The following is a 17,931-nucleotide window of genomic DNA, read 5'->3' as shown; positions in this document are numbered from 1 at the left end:
ATATCACAAAATAAACTTTGTTGCTTATTGTCTAAAATGTTTACTCGTAGTGAGGGACAGGGCGTGAAGTGACTTAGGTATAGACTCAAAACCTTAAAGATATACCTCTTAATAGGAAGTCAATTAACAAAATCAAGATATGAAACCTGCAATTTTTTTTTTCTCTGCCCCTAAATACCCTGTTCTATGGCAATTTAAATGAGCTGAGAGCAGTACCTGAGGTGGACTGGGTGACCAGTGTATAGTGAGGTAAAGAAGTCCAGACGAGAAATCGCTAAAGCCTGGACAACTGATTTCCTGTGCATATCTGGAAAGAGGTATAGGATTTTCCGTAAGGTATGTAATGTAAGGAAGCAATTGTAAAAAAGCTTATAAATGCAACTTTTAAAGGTAAGATTGCTGTCAAACGTTAATTGAAGAGAATGAGGTGGATTTAGTTCTATTGGCCACCATAAAGTAGACCAGTAGGAAGATTCCCAGTCAACCAACCCGACCACTCCAATATTTTGTTGAGTGTTCGTATTTATAGACAATCCTTGAAATTGTTACATAGTTGAATAGTTGCACAATCTAACTGTATAAGGCATTGTAGCCTGCAAAGGAATAAAAAAGCACGCTGAAAGTTCTCTTTAAAGCGACTAATGGTGCCACATGGATGATGATAAAGTTGACACCACAAAGTTTAATTTGACATTTTTAAATAAAATAGGACATTGACAGTCTGCCAGTAAACTATTCCAGTTATGTATAATCTCTGTTAAAAATTTCCTTGAGCGATCATATTAGTACACAATGTGATATGGTATCAGATGGTTCGAGGCATGTGGGCTGCTGAATTCATATCTGTGCATAGTCCGCCACCTAGTGTTGGGTCCGGATGATTGCACATTGTTGTCCTGGAAGAGTCTTCGAAGTATCACGAGATAGGTGGCTCCTCCCCTGGACTACAGTGCGCATGGGCATCGCCTCCATCCCCAGATTGTTTTTTTCCGCCATAGGGTTCGGATGTGTTTTCGGTTCCCTCCTTCGGAACCGATAGTTGTTCGATTTTACTTGAGACCAAAAGGTCTTTAGGCTGGGCGTCGGTATAGTTGCGTTCGGGCTTTCTTACTGACTCTCAGCTCCAGTCTCCTACTGCCCTTCCACGTGCTTCGACGCGGACGGGCCTACACTAACGCATTTGCGATGGAGCGGACTCCATTCAAGAAGTGTCCGCTATGTCACTCGAAATATTCGCACCTCGACGTGCACCCTGTGTGCAACACATGCTTGTCACCGGATCACCGTGAAGACACCTGCATGGCTTGTTCAAAGTTTAGGAGTAAGAAAACTTTGAAGATTCGCCGGGCTAATCGACTCCAGGCACAGTTGTCGGCTTCGGCACCCCCACCTGATGACATCTTTCAGGAATCGATCGAGGAGGAGGCCGGCGTACAAGAGTCGGACTCTGGCCCCGCGTCCGAAGAAGAGGCCTACGACGCGGACGAGGAGGCCTGCGACGAAGTCTCCGGTGAGGTAGGGGACGACGAACTGATTTGTGCCGCGATGGGAGATAGCTCAGAGGAAGAGCATCCCCAAACGGACTCCGGGGTTTCCCCCCGTCATACGGCCCAGGTCGAGGGATCGCCTTCGGGCCTTACCCGAGATCTTACTAGAAGTCCTACGTCCCCGCCTCCGGGCCCGGTCACGGACATTTCTGGCAAGAAACCGAAAGTGAAGCCAACCGGTCCCGCACCCTCGGATGCGAAACCGAAACTGAAACTGGCGTTGGTAAAGAAGGTTCTGGAGGCGTCAACTTCCACGAAACCCAAAATGGCCGACTCGAAGAGCCACGCCAAGATGGCCGACCACAAAAGCCGCGCCAAAATGGCCGACCCGAAGTCCTCGGGGTCGGCACCGAAGGTGAAGACTTCCGACGCGGCTGCGTCGGCACCGAGAGGGGTCGCGGACCCGAAGACGGCTTCGAAGAAGCGTCACGCCGACGGTGCGACAGGCCAGGGGGCGTCGGCACCGAAGAAGAGGCCTGTTGGCGACCGGGCTCTCGGAGACGAAGAGTCGCTCGAGACAGTTCAGCCCTCGGCATCCCTTACTAAGAAGGTGGGAGAATCCTTGAAGCGGATCCAACAGTCCACTGTGGTTCCCAGCCAGGACACTGTCGTGCCTAGGCCCACGCCGAAGCCTGCCAAGGATCAAACGCCCATCCGTTTTACCCTTCCTCCCAAGTCGGCGCCGAAGGCCTTCGCGCCTAAGCAGAGCGGACATTCTCAGGAAGTATTGACGCCGAAAGCTGCCTTGGTGGTATCGAAGCTTCGGCTCCAACCGCTCGCGGTGGAGGAACGTCGAGAGGTGACAATCGACGCCAACACCGGAAAATTGTCGCTCCTCAAACGAAAGATTACGTCGGAGCCGCCATTGGAACCCTTTAGGATTCCATTAAAGAGCAAAAAGTACTCTGCGGACTCTTCGGCTCTGATGGAACCTCTGTCTCCACAAGCCATGGAACGCTCGCCGGCCCATTCCCCAGTGCCTGAGGTGGACGAGGAAAACGACGAGTACAACTATCCTGCGTACTCGGATCCGGACGAGGAGCAGGTGCCCTGGACGGCAGGAGGCGACACAGACGACCTGCAGTCAGGTCAGGACACTCAACTTTTCGCCACGAAGACGTCCCCGACGGAGGACTCGGCGGCGTTTAATGCATTAATAGAGAGAGCTGCAGCGAACCATGACGTCGAACTGCACTCAGACCCTGTGGATGCGGACTTCTTGGTCGACACCTTCTCGGTAGCCGAAAAGCAAGTCAAGACGCTACCTATGCTCAAAGGGGTGCTGAAGCATGCACAGGAGGTATTCAAGGAGCCCACCCGGGCGCGGGTGGTCAATCCTCGCATCGACAGGAAGTATAAGGCAGCGCCCACGGATCCCACGTATATTAAGGGACATTTGCCATTGGACTCCCTGGTGGTGTCCAACGCTCGAAAAAGGGCGAATTCGCAGACTACTGGTGATGCTCCTCCCCCAGACAAAGAGTCAAAGATCTTTGAGGCATCAGGCAAACGCATTGCTGCACAGGCAGCAAACATCTGGAGGATCTCTAACACCCAAGCCCTGCTTGCACGTTATGATAGGGCCCATTATGACACATTAGAGGCCATCCTACAACACTTGCCTGACCAATACAAGGAGGCGGGGGAGATGCTCATTCAGGAGGGTAAACTCATTACTAATGCATCCATCAAATGTGCCCTAGATGTAGCAGACACTGCCTCCAGGGCTATCAATACAAGCGTGTTACTCAGACGCCATGCCTGGCTTCGAATTTCTGGGTTCAAGCCCGACATACAAACCACATTACTGGGTCAGACGGTGAATCCGGACCATCTGTTCGGCCCTGAGGTGGATGCCTCCCTAGAAAAAATGAAGAAAGATACCGAAACTGCCAAGTCTATGGGGGCTTTACAAAGTCAGCAGTTTCGGGGTGGTTCTTTTCGCCGCTCCAATTCAAGAGGCACCTCAAGAGGCCAGGCACCCCAGACCACGCAATACTACAAGGGTAACACCCAGTCCTCGTATAACAACAACAAGGGCAGGGGTGGCTACAGAGGCAATAATATCAAGGGCAGAGGACGTGGAAACAATGCCTCCAGGTCCACCGCCTCCAACAAGCAGTGACGTCTTGTCACTTCCCCCCGATCACACGACACCTGTCGGGGGGAGACTACAGCAGTTCCTGCCGGCGTGGAGGTCCATCACCACGGACAGGTGGGTGAGGTCTCTTATCCAGTACGGGTACTGTCTAGAACTTACGTCCATTCCACCGGACATACCGCCAAGAGGCCGTGCTATGTCCGACGAGCACTTGACCTTGTTGCAGCAAGAAGTACTAATCATGCTGCAAAAAGGGGCGATAGAGCTCGTTCCATTGCAAGAACGGGGAACAGGGGTTTACTCCCTGTATTTTCTCATTCCCAAAAAGGACGGATCACTCAGGCCGATCCTGGACCTCAGGCCCCTGAACTGGTACATCAACTCAGAGCACTTCCATATGCTCACATTGCAGCAGGTGCTTCCCCTGCTTCAACGGGGGGACTTCCTAGCCACGCTGGATCTGAAGGATGCCTATTTCCATATTCCCCTGCATCCTTCACACAGGAAGTATCTCAGATTCAAGATCTTAGACCAGCATTACCAGTTCAGAGTCCTGCCGTTCGGGGTCACCACGGCACCAAGAGTTTTCACCAAATGCCTAGCGACTGTAGCAGCGCATCTCCGTCGCCAGCACGTCCATGTCTTTCCATACCTAGACGACTGGCTTATTCAGGCAAAGACGGAACAGCAGTGCGTAGACCACGTGTCACGCACCATTCACCTCCTGCACGATCTGGGATTCTCTCTGAACTACCCAAAGTCCCATCTCCAGCCCGCCCACGTGCGACAGTATCTGGGCGCGACAATCAACACTCTGGCGGCCACTGCGCAGCCGAGTTCAGTGAGAATCGCCGGTATCCAGGCGCTGATCCAACGATTCAGACCCCAGACCTCGCTTCCAGCGAGGGTGTTCATGCAGTTGATAGGCATGATGGCCTCCTGCATCTCCATTGTCCCGCACGCGAGACTGCATATGCGTCCGCTTCAGGAGTGCCTGGCACGTCAGTGGACTCAGGCTCATGGGCAACTGACAGACCTAGTGTTGGTGAGCGGTCGGGCGTACAACTCTCTGCATTGGTGGAACCCACAAAACCTTTGCAAGGGCCGACCATTCCAAGAGCCTGTCCCACAGATCATCCTGACAACGGACGCCTCTCTCCAGGGATGGGGAGCTCATGTACTCCATTACACAGTGCAGGGGCTATGGACACTTCAGCAAAGGAAGATGCACATCAATGTGTTGGAACTGATGGCAATCTTCATGGCCTTAAAGGCGTTCAAAGTACATCTGTGCAACAAGGTCGTGTTGATCCGGACGGACAACATGACGGCCATGTACTACATACAGAAACAGGGGGGAACGCACTCTCCACAGCTGTCTCATCTGGCTCAGAGCATGTGGAAGTGGGCCATTCAGAGGAACATCTTCCTCATGGCAGAACATCTCCCAGGCAAGGACAACCAGATGGCGGATCTGCTCAGCAGACACAGCCATCAGATGCACGAGTGGGAGTTACATCCATCAGTACTCCAACCGTACTTCCAAAGGTGGGGTCATCCAGAGATAGACCTGTTCGCCACAAAGGAGAACGCAAAATGCCAAAGCTTCGCCGCCAGGTTCCCACACCCCCAATCACAGGGCAATGCGATGTGGATGAACTGGTCAGGCAGATTTGCGTACGCTTTTCCCCCAGCACCTCTGATACCGCTGGTGGCACGCAAGCTCAGGCAGCACTCGATGACTCTCATCCTGGTTGCTCCAACGTGGGCTCGCCAACCATGGTACACCACGTTTCTGGAACTCTCCGTGGTACCGCATCAAAGGCTTCATCTCACTCCCAGCCTTCTGACGCAGAGCCATGGCGACATTCAGCACCCAGATCCGCAACAGCTCAACCTGGCGATCTGGCTCCTGAAGTCCTAGAGTTTGGCTACCTCAATCTTCCTCCCGATTGCATGGACATCATTCGGGAAGCGAGAAAGCCCACTACTAGAGCTTGTTATGCGGCTAAATGGAAGAGGTTTGTCGTCTACTGCGTGGAGCACAACATTGACCCGCTAGACGCTTCCATTCAAAACATCATATGTTACCTCTTTCACCTGTATCGGTGTAATCTAGCTTACTCTTCCATCCGCATTCACCTGTCGGCTATGGCAGCATACCTCCAAAATAGGCAACACCTGTCACTCTTTAAGGTCCCTGCTATCAAGGCTTTTCTGGAAGGACTCAAGAGAGTCATTCCACCAAGGACTCCACCAGCTCCGGAATGGAACCTCAATGTGGTTCTTACAAGGCTGATGGGTCCCCCCTTTGAGCCACTACACTCTTGCGAACTGCAGTTTCTGACCTGGAAGGTGGCTTTCTTAGTAGCAATCACATCGCTACGGAGGGTTAGCGAACTGCAGGCGCTCACCATCCAAGAACCTTTCTTCCAGGTGCATGCCAACAGGGTGGTGCTCCGCACTAACCCTAAATTCTTGCCCAAAGTGGTCTCACAGTTCCACATGAACCAAACTATTGAATTGCCGGTGTTCTTCCAAAACCCAGAGACGCTGGCGGAGCGGATGCTCCACACTCTTGATGTGAAGAGGGCCTTGATGTATTATGTGGACAGGACAAAAGATTTCCGCAAAACCAAACAACTTTTTGTTGCTTTTGCCACTCAACACAAGGGAAACGCAATCTCCAAAGCAGGAATAGCTAGATGGATAGTAAAGTGCATTCAGATCTGCTACGCTAAAGCAAAGCGCACTCTCACTATACCACCGAGGGCCCACTCCACTAGGAAGTTGGGGGCCTCTATGGCGTTCTTAGGTAACATTCCCTTAGAAGATATCTGTAGAGCAGCCACATGGTCTACCACTCATACTTTCACCAAGCACTACTGTGTAGACGTGCATTCAAAACAACAGGCAGCTGTTGGTCAGGCTGTTCTAAAAACACTTTTTCAGACTGCTGCAGCTGGCACGGGCGGCCGCCGCTAATGGAGGGACTGCTATGTATTCTATGCACAGATATGAATTCAGCAGCCCACATGCCTCGAACTGCAAATGCTACTTACCAGTATGCATCTGTTCTTGGCATGTAGGGCTGCTGACATTCATATCGCCCACCCTCCTCCCCGGCGCCTGTAGCAGCTGCAGTATGTATTCATATACAAACATATGCTCATAGCATGGTCATCACTCACTTCTTCACTCCATCTCTGCCTATGGCTAAAAACAATCTGGGGATGGAGGCGATGCCCATGCGCACTGTAGTCCAGGGGAGGAGCCACCTATCTCGTGATACTTCGAAGACTCTTCCAGGACAACAATGTGCAATCATCCGGACCCAACACTAGGTGGCGGACTATGCACAGATATGAATGTCAGCAGCCCTACATGCCAAGAACAGATGCATACTGGTAAGTAGCATTTGCAGTTCGAGGCATGTGGGCTGCTGAATTCATATCTGTGCATAGATCGCCGCCTAGTGTTGGGTCCGGATGATTGCACATTGTTGTCCTGGAAGAGTCTTCGAAGTATCACGAGATAGGTGGCTCCTCCCCTGGACTACAGTGCGCATGGGCATCGCCTCCATCCCCAGATTGTTTTTTTCCGCCATTGGGTTCGGATGAGTTTCGGTTCCCTCTGTCGGAATCGGTAATAGTTTAACTTTCCTAACTCGAGACCAAAAGGTCTTTAGGCTTGGCGTCGGTATCGTTTTTCGTTCAGGTTTGACTATTCTTCAGCTCCGAACTCTTGCTGCCCTTCCGCGTGCTGTCGGCGCGGACGGGCCTACACGACGCTCCAGACATGGAACGAACCCCGTTCAAGAGGTGCCCGGTGTGCACCTCCAAGTATTCACACCTCGACGTGCACTCAGTGTGCAACAAATGTCTGTCGCCGGACCATGATGAGACCAGGTGTATGGCCTGTTCAAAGTTCCGGTGTAAGAAGACTCTCAAGCTTCGTCGGGCCGCTAGGCTCCAGGCCCAGTTATCAGCGCCCCCGCCAGACAACATCTTCGAAGAAGACGTTGGAGAAGACCATGTATTTCAAGTTTCGGACTCTAGCCCTGCGTCGGAGGAGGAAAACTACGACGCGGGAGACGAGGAGTTTGATGAAGTCGTCGGTGAGGTAGGGGACGACGATGGGGCCATTGCCACCGTGGAGGATAGCTCAGAGGAGGAGCATCCTCAGACTGACTCAGGGGTCAACCCCCATTATACGGCCCATGTCGAGGGATCGCCTTCGGGCCTTACCCAAGACCTTGTTAATTGTCCCACGGCCTCGCCTACGGGCCCGGCCACGGACGTTTCTGATGTGCCACTCCCGTTAAAGAAAACGAAAGTGAAGCCATCGGGGTCCACACCAACGGTTTCGAAACCGAAAGTGAAAGTCACTCTGGTGGGACAGAAGGCTCCAGGGGCCTCGAAGTCAAAGAAATTCAAAATGGCCGACAGCAAGAGCCACGCCAAGATGGCCGACCCGAAGACCCCGGTGTCGAAGCCGAAGGCGAAGACGACCGACGCGGCCGCGTCGGCGCCGAAGGTGGTCGAGGTCGATGACCCGAAGAAAACTCCGAAGAAGCGTCAGGGCGACGCCGAAGCTCTGGCTGCGCCAACTCCGGCCGTGAAGGCCAAGGATGGTGATGTGTCGGCTCCGAAGACCGTGCCTTTCGCCGACCCGACTCCTGACTCGGGGAAATCGCTCAAGCAGGTCCAGCCCTCTCCGGCCTTGGCCAAAAAGGTCATCGAGTCCCTGCAGAGGATTCGGAAGGACGCTGAGGCTCCCGAACCGAAGGATGTGGTGCCGAAGCCTACACCGAAGCCGGCAAAGGCGCAGACGCCTATCCGCTAAACGCTGCCGCCGAAGACGACGCCGAAGGCTTTCGCTCCAAAGCATGGGGCCGGGGTGCCTTTGAAGGTGATGTCAACGCCCAAGGCGTCCTTGGTGGTGCCGAAGCCTTGGCTCCAGCCACTCGCAGATGAGGAACGTCGAGAGGTTATCATCGACGCCAACACCGGGAAGCTCTCTCTCCTCAAACGGAAGTTCACCACGGAGCCGGTGTTGGAGCCTTATCGTATTCCACTCAAAAACAAGAAGGACTCTGCGGGTACTTCTGCCCCTATAGAGCCTGCATCTCCACATAATTTAGAACTTTCGCCGACGCATTCGAACGCTGGGGAAGGTGTCGGAGATGAAGAGGACGAGTACAATTATCCAGCATACTCGGATCCAGAGGAGGTGCATGAACCTTGGTCTGCCGGAGGCGACCCTGAGGACCCTCAGTCGGGTCATGAACCGCAGCTTTTTGCAGCAAAAACTTCTCCAACGGAGGACTCTGCAGCCTTCAACGCTCTGATTGATAGGGCTGCAGCTAATCATGATGTTGACCTTCATTCAGATCCTGTGGATGTCGACTTTTTGTTTGACACTTTCTCAGTGGCTGAGAAGTCAGTCAAGACATTGCCTATGCTAAAGGGAGTGCTGAAACATGCGCCGGAGGTTTTCAAGGAGCCCACTCGCGCGAGTCATCAATCCTCGTATTGATAAAAAATACAAGGCAGCGCCCTCGGATCCAACTTACATCAAGGGGCACTTGCCACTGGATTCTTTGGTGGTATCCAACGCACGTAAGCGGGCGAACTCGCAGACCACTGGTGACGCTCCTCCCCCAGACAAAGAGTCGAAAATATTTGAAGCCTCAGGGAAAAGGATTGCTGCGCAGGCAGCTAACATTTGGCGCATTTCAAACACGCAGGCCCTACTTGCACGCTACGATAGGGCGCATTATGACACCCTAGAAACACTTCTGCAGCACTTGCCTGATCAGTACAAGGAGGCAGGGGAGATGTTGATTCAGGAGGGGAAGCTGATCACCAACGCTTCCATCAAATGTGCGCTGGACGTGGCTGATACCGCCTCCAGGGCGATCAACACTAGCGTGTTGCTGAGGAGACATGCATGGCTTAGAATATCAGGATTCAAACCAGATATACAGACAACCATCCTGAACCAAACAGTTAATCCTGACCACCTGTTTGGCCCCGAGGTGGATGCGACACTTGAAAAAATGAAGAAAGACACGGACACCGCCAAGTCTATGGGGGCCCTCCAGTCTCAGCAGTTTCGGGGTGGTTCCTTTCGCCGCTCCAATAACAGAGGCACCTCAAGGGGTCAGGCATCACAGTCCACACAGTATTACAAGACCAACACCCAGACCTCATACACCAACAAGGGTAGAGGTGGTTACAGGGGCAACAACGTTAAAGGCAGGGGACGTGAAAACAGCTCCAGGTCCTCCACCGCCAACAGTGACGCCTTGTCACTGCCCCCCGACCACACAACACCGGTCGGGGGGAGACTCCAGCAGTTCCTGCCCGCGTGGAAATCCATCACCACGGACAGGTGTGTCAAGTCTCTTATCCAGTACGGTTACTGTCTGGAACTTACTTCCACTCCACCAAACATACCCCCAAGAAGCCGTCCTATGTCCGGCGAGCACTTGCACTTGTTGCAGCAGGAGGTTCAAGTCCTGCTGCAAAAAGGGGCAATAGAGCTCGTCCCACTGCAAGAAAGGGGAACAGGAGTTTACTCTCTGTACTTTCTGATCCCCAAAAAGGACGGATCCCTAAGGCCCATCCTGGACCTCAGGCCCCTCAACTAGTACATTCTATCGGAGCACTTCCATATGCTCACGTTGCAGCAGGTCCTCCCCCTGCTTCGACAAGGGGACTTCCTGGCTACGCTAGATCTAAAGGATGCGTATTTTCATATCCCCCTGCATCCTTCCCACAGGAAGTACCTCAGATTCACGATCCAAGACCAGCACTACCAGTTCAGGGTTCTGCCTTTCGGGGTCACCACAGCGCCAAGGGTCTTTACAAAGTGCCTGGCGACTGTGGCAGCGCATCTACGACGCCAGAACGTCCACTTCTATCCCTATCTGGACGACTGGCTCATTCAGGCAAAGACAGAACAGCAGTGCGCGGACCACGTGTCCCGCACAATTCACCTCCTGCACGATCTGGGATTCTCGCGGAACTATCCAAAATCCCATCTCCAGCCCGCCCATGTACGGCAGTATCTGGGCGCGACAATAGACACTCTGGCAGCCACTGCGCAGCCAAATTCAGTGAGAATCGCCAGTATCCAAACGCTGATCCAACGATTCAGACCTCAACACTCGCTTCCAGCGAAGGTGTTCATGCAGTTGATAGGCATGATGGCCTCCTGCATCTCCATCGTCCCGCACGCGAGACTACATATGCGTCCGCTTCAGGAGTGCCTAGCACGTCAGTGGACTCAGGCTCATGGGCAACTGACAGACCTAGTGTTGGTGAGCGGTCGGGCATACAACTCTCTGCATTGGTGGAATCCACAAAACCTTTGCAAGGGCCGACCGTTCCAGGAGCCTGTGCCACAGATTATCCTGACAACGGACGCTTCTCTCCAGCAATGGGGAGCGCATGTTCTCCACTACACAGTGCAAGGACTATGGACACTACAGCAAAGGAAGATGCACATCAACGTTTTGGAACTGATGGCAATCTTCATGGCCTTGAAGGCCTTCAAAGTACATCTGTGCAACAAGGTCGTGTTGATCCGGACGGACAACATGACAGCCATGTACTACATCCAGAAGCAGGGGGGCACACACTCTCCGCAGCTGTCTCATCTGGCTCAGAGCATGTGGAAGTGGGCCATTCAGAGGAACATCTTCCTCATGGCAGAGCATCTCCCGGGCAAGGACAACCAGATGGCGGACCTGCTCAGCAGGCACAGCCACCAAATGCACGAGTGGGAGATACATCCATCAGTACTCCAACCGTACTTCCAAAGGTGGGGTCATCCAGAGATCGACCTGTTCGCCACAAAGGAGAACGCAAAATGCCAAAGCTTCGCCGCCAGGTTCCCACACCCGCAATCGCAGGGCAATGCGATGTGGATGAACTGGTCAGGCAGATTTGCGTACGCTTTTCCCCCAGCACCTCTGATACCGCTGGTGGCACGCAAACTCAGGCAGCACTCGATGACTCTCATCCTGGTTGCTCCAACGTGGGCTCGCCAACCATGGTACACCACGTTTCTGGAACTCTCCGTGGTACCGCATCAAAGGCTTCATCTCACGCCCAGCCTTCTGACGCAGAGCCATGGCGACATTCAGCACCCAGATCCGCAACAGCTCAACCTGGCGATCTGGCTCCTGAAGTCCTAGAGTTTGGCTACCTCAACCTTCCCCCCGATTGCATGGACATCATTCGGGAGGCAAGGAAGCCCACTACTAGAGCTTGTTATGCAGCTAAATGGAAGAGGTTTGTCATTTACTGTGTAAACCACAATATTGACCCTCTGGATGCTTCCATTCAGAACATCATTTGTTACCTGTTCCACCTGTACCAATGCAATTTGGCATACTCTTCCATCCGCATTCACTTGTCTGCAATGGCAGCATACCTCCAGAATAGGCAACATCTATCACTTTTTAAGGTCCCTGCTATCAAGGCTTTTCTGGAAGGACTCAAGAGTCATTCCACCACGGACACCACCAGCTCCGGAATGGAACCTCAATGTGGTTCTTACAAGGCTGATGGGTCCTCCCTTTGAGCCACTGCACTCTTGTGGGCTTCAGTTTCTGACTTGGAAGGTTGCTTTCTTAGTAGCAATTACATCGCTACGGAGGGTTAGCGAGTTGCAGGCGCTCACCATCCAGGAACCTTTCTTCCAAGTACACGCTAACAGGGTGGTACTCCGCACTAACCCTAAATTCTTACCCAAGGTTGTATCTCAATTCCACATGAACCAGACAATTGAGTTGCCAGTGTTTTTTCAAAACCCAGAGTCGCTGGCGGAGCGGATGCTCCACACCCTTGACGTTAAAAGAGCCTTGATGTACTAAGTTGACAGGACAAAAGATTTTCGTAAGACCAAGCAACTTTTCGTTGCTTTTGCCTCGCACCACAAGGGAAACGCTATCTCCAAAGCTGGGATCGCTAGGTGGATCGTGAAATGCATTCAGATCTGTTACGCTAAGGCTAAACGCACTCTCACAATTCCACCGAGAGCCCACTCCACCAGAAAGTTGGGGGCCTCTATGGCTTTCCTAGGTAACATTCCCTTAGAAGATATTTGTAGAGCAGCCACATGGTCTACCACACATACTTTCACTAAACATTACTGTGTAGACGTGCACTCCAAACAGCAGGCAGCTGTTGGTCAGGCTGTTCTCAAAACACTTTTTCAGACTGCTGCAGCTGGCACGGGCGGCCGCCAATAATGGGAGGACTGCTATGTATTCTATGCACAGATATGAATTCAGCAGCCCACATGCCTCGAACTGCAAATGCTACTTACCAGTATGCATCTGTTCTTGGCATGTAGGGCTGCTGACATTCATATCGCCCACCCTCCTCCCCGGCGCCTGTAGCAGCTGCAGTATTCATATATATATATACATATGCTCATAGCATGGGCATCACTCACATACTTCACTCCATCTCTGCCAATGGCTAAAAACAATCTGGGGATGGAGGCGATGCCCATGCGCACTGTAGTCCAGGGGAGGAGCCACCTATCTCGTGATACTTCGAAGACTCTTCCAGACAACAATGTGCAATCATCCGGACCCAACACTAGGCGGCGATCTATGCACAGATATGAATGTCAGCAGCCCTACATGCCAAGAACAGATGCATACTGGTAAGTAGCATTTGCATTGCTGACTATATAATGTCACTGCAAGTGACAATCCTCTGTCTAAAATCCACTATCTGTAATTTTCTCAAGCACTGTTGTATCCTTGTACGATAGACGATAGACAAAACCTGATTGAGTGAAGTCCAAAATGTAAAATTTAAGAAATTGCTTCAAGTCAATTTCTTTTTGCTGTTTTGGCATGAAAATGAAGCAACGATATGGGTTAGTATTTAGGTCAGGTCAGCATTAGCTTTTTTTTTTAATTAGCATTACTATTAATATGACCTTACGGATCTGACTTCCCATTAGCCCTACTGCCTCACAGCATGTCTGTGATCCCTCTTGCCTTCACTTTGTGATTGCCTGGCCTTGAATTCTGCTTTCACAGCAGGCTGTCTTCTCCCATCTCAGAAGACTTGTGTGTGGCTTGACCCCTTTGGCCAACAAGTTTTTTGCAGCCAGCACTGAGGTGATCGATTAATAGTGTTGTGGCCAAACATGTGACTCTGCCTGAATCTATAAAACAACTGAATCTTTTGACCTTGAGAAAAGCAGCCAAAATATTCCTATTTAGCCTAGAACTATATCACGTCAGAATACTTTCATGTTCGAGGCATATGAGCTGCAGATTACACACTGTGCATAGATCGACACCTTGTGTTGGGCCCGGATGTCTGCAGTTGTTTTTGCCCTGAAAAGTCTTTGGAAGTATCGGGATAGGGAACTTCTCCTTTGGACAATAGTGCACATGGGCATCAGCTCCATCCTTAGATTGTTTTTTTCCACCACCGGGCTCGGATGTGTTTCCTGCGCTCCGTGTTGGAACTGATTTTCCTTCGGGGCGCAGTCCTCACCAGCTTCGACGGTATTGTTTCGAACGCGTTTCCAATCGTCACTACTCTTCAAATCTGAAGTCTTCGATTCCGGTCGTCGACTAAGGCCTTCGGGCCTACCTAGGCCTCCTCTTCCAGTTCATGGAAAGGACACCATTTAAAAAGTATTCTCGAGGTGGGTCGAAGTTTCCCCACACCGATCTCAATGAGGTGTGTAACCTTTGCCTCTCACCGGAGCACGAGGCCAGAGACTGTTCCGCTTGTGCCTCTTTCCGCTCCAAGAAAACGATCCGGGACCGACAAGCTTGAAGAACATTGGTTTCCTCGTCAGCTTCGATCCCAAACGATAACTTCGAAGAGGGCGTCAACGTCCCAGAGCAAAAGCACGAACATGGCATCAGCAGTAACTGAATGAATAGGTTAGTCACATGGGAGATGGAGAAATGCCCGTGATACAGACCGAACGTTTAAGAAACTATGGATAAAGCAGGTATACGCGCAGTTGGGTGTGTAGACCACTGGGGAATGAGTTTTTACAAATATGAGAACAAGATCAATGTTTGAACGGGAAGTTTAAGTTTAAATGTAAGGTGGGAAGAGATCGTGGTTCAACCAGCGTGAATAGGAGGGTGTTAAAAGGCATGCTGCTAGAGGTACCCCTGACGAAGGGCTGGCACAAGCCCGAAATGCATTGGGGTCCTAATAAAATGCTGCTTTGAACTACTTGCTGTGTTTGGATCGTATTCTTCAAGAGGTCTGGATGGACACGTGCGAATACGTGAAGTTTCCAAAACACATAATGTCACATATGTGGAGATGAATGATGCGAAGAGCAAAGTGTTTAATATATGGACGAAACGGGATTAATTTTGAACATGGTTATACGGAGAATGACTGGTTGGAACTTGGATCCATTTTGTGCTGTGCATCTGGGAGTGGAGCGTTCAATCGGCGCTCCCCACGTGATTGCATTCAGTGGTTAGAGCGGCAGACCCTGATGCAGAGGTCTGGCCCGGGACCAGGGTTCAATTCCCGCCTCGGCGGGTCTTGGGCTCAATTTCCTCGGACCTGATTATTCTTGCCTTGGTGCCTATTCTAATCATGGGTCCCACTCTGCAACTCTGGGCAATAGCTTGCTTAATCTCCACAAGGCCCCAATAGCGCTGGGATGCCTGGCTTCACCTTGGGGGTGCCCAGGAGTGGACATTTGACCGGGAAAAGCCAGGAAGGGTTCCACAGTGGTATGCGTTACGGCGCCAGGACACCCCAGTTTGGGGTATTAGTGCGCTTTACAAGTACAAATGACATTACATTCATTACAGGTATCCACACCCGCTGTCAAAAGGCAATGCGATATGGATGAACTGGTCCGGCAAATTTGCGTACGCATTTCCACCTCTCCCACTGCTTCCACTAGTGGTGCACTAACTTCAGCAACATTCCCTCACTCTCATTCTAGTTGCTCCAACTTGGGCCAGACCACAGTGGTACACCACACTGCTGCAACTTTCTTTGGTACTACACCAAAAGTTACGCCTGTCTCCATGCCTTCTAACCCAGAACCATGGAGAGATCAGACACCCAGACCCAGCTCAGCTCAACTTGGCGATTTGGCTCCTGAAGTCATAGTTTGGTTACCGTAACCTTCCTCCTGACTGTATGAACGTCATTAAAGAAGCTAGACGTCCCACCACTAGGGCATGTTATGCAGCCAAGTTGAACCGTTTTGTAATATACTGCCTTAACGACAACATCAATCCTCTAGATGTGTGTATTCAACTCATCATAGGCTACTTATTACACCTCCAAAGATGTAACCTAGCGTACACATCTATTAGACTGCATCTTGCTGCCATTGCAGCATACCTACAAAATAGACATCTATCACTCTTTAAAGTACCTGCCATAAAGGCTTTTATGGAGGGCCGCAAAAGAATAATTCCTCCCAGAGCAACACCTTCACCTGTGTGGAATTTAAACATTGTTCTCATACGGTTAATGGGACCTCCATTTGAACGTTCACATAAATGTGAGTTGCAATTCTTAACCTGGAAAGTTGCTTTCCTAGTAGCTATTACTTCTCTAAGAAGTTAGGAGCTACAAGCATTAACCATTCAATAACCTTTTCTGCAAATGCATCATAATAAGGTTGTTCTTCGTACCAATCCTAAAGTCCTTCCGAAAGTCATTTCACCCTTCCATCTCATCCAATCTGTAGAGCTGCCAGTATTCTTTTCGCTGCCACAGACAGTCGTAGAAAGAGCTTTTCATACTCAAGATGTCAAAAGAGCATTGCTTTTCTACATTGAAAAAACACAATCCTTTCGTAAAAGCAGATAGCTTTTTGTGTCTTTCTCACCACCACACAAAGGTAACCCCATATCAAAATCGGGAATAGCTAGGTGGATTGTCAAATGTATACAAATTTGCTACCACAAATCTAAACGTACGTTATCTATTCCTCCTAAAGCCCACTCTACTAGAAAGATAGGGGCTTCAATGGCATTTTTAGGTAACCTTTCCCTAGATGACATATACAAAGCAGCCGCATAGTCTACACCGCACACATTCACAAAACACTATTGTGTAGATGTGCAAACCAAACAACAAGGTACTGTGGGCCAGGCTGTACTCCGAACACTGTTTCAAACTACTGCAACACGTACGGGTGGTCGCTGCTAAGAGTGGGTACTGCTATACTATCTATGCACAGTGTGTAATCTGCAGCCTATGTGCCTCGAACGGAAAATGCTACTTACCAGTATGCATCTGTTCTTGGAATGTAGAGCTGCAGAGTTACACACGACCACCAGCCTCCCCAGCTACCTTTATCTGTTCCAGTATTATCTTAATTAGATACAGCTTACATGAGCATCCTTCCTGTTTCTTACAAACGCCATAATTTCTATACTGGCGAAAAACAATCTAAGGATGGAGCCGATGCTCATGCGCACTATTGTCCAAAGGAGGAGTCACCTATCCAGTGACTTCCAAAGACTTTTCAGGACAAAAACAACTGCAGACATCTGGGCCCAACACTGTGTCTATGCACAGTGTGCAACTCTGCAGCTCTACATGCCAAGAACAGATGCATACTGGTAAGTAGCATTTTCCTTTAATTGCAAGGCCTGTTCATTCATCACTTTACATGCCATAAGCAATTTCTTCCAGTTTGCCATGCCTGCCCCATCTCTTTACCCCATGCATTATTGTCATCTTGCCTTCTTTGCTCTGTTTTTTGCAGGGATAAACCAGTTTGGTCAGATGGGAATGCCAATGCAATCTATGGGACCCCGGACAGCGGCACCACTCCAGCACCCTGGACTTCAACATCCTGGGCCTGGTCCGCAGCACCCATCGCAAATTGGGCAGGTGATGCCTATGTCTCAGCAGCAGGTCAGTGTTTGCACGCTACCTCCTTGGTGAAGTCTGGGTACAATCCTGACCCTCTAATGTAGCAGAAAACACTTCGGTGACCCATCTCTCCTTAAAATGTATGACTGAAATGCAGGAATCTGAGTTAATTTGACTGTGCTAACTTTCCATGTGGGTAGCCTAGGATTCCATAGCTAGGGTAGTTTACAGCTACTTAATGTGGGTAAAAGATCCTGTTGCTGTGAGTGGCAAGGGTAACACTGGCTTGAACTGTGCCACCTGTTGACCAGTTTTTGAAAGCAAAAGGTGGTAGGGTTTATATTTTGGGTGCTCTTCAGATCCTGGTTATAGAGCTCAGTCATTTTCTGTCCAGTCCTCGAACTGTATGGTC

At 50.7% G+C, this 17,931-nt stretch overlaps 1 protein-coding gene across 4 annotated transcripts in view; it reads left to right on the top strand.

Annotated features, from left to right (window-relative positions):
- EP300 (EP300 lysine acetyltransferase) overlaps window positions 1–17,931 on the top strand; it is a 520,590-nt gene that overhangs the window by 275,312 nt on the left and 227,347 nt on the right. For all 4 annotated transcript variants that reach the window (XM_086958296.1, XM_086958288.1, XM_086958278.1 and 1 more), the window contains exon 12: window positions 17,410–17,561. In XM_086958296.1, coding sequence (XP_086814422.1) covers window positions 17,410–17,561 — 152 coding nt within the window. The remainder of the gene's footprint in view (window positions 1–17,409; window positions 17,562–17,931) is intronic.

This window comes from Lissotriton vulgaris, chromosome 1_1 (genome assembly GCF_964263255.1).
Source record: "Lissotriton vulgaris chromosome 1_1, aLisVul1.2, whole genome shotgun sequence".
NCBI classification, from domain to species: Eukaryota; Metazoa; Chordata; class Amphibia; order Caudata; family Salamandridae; genus Lissotriton; species Lissotriton vulgaris.
Note: the sequence above shows the minus strand (reverse complement) of the source record. Positions and strands in the feature narration are given on the sequence as shown.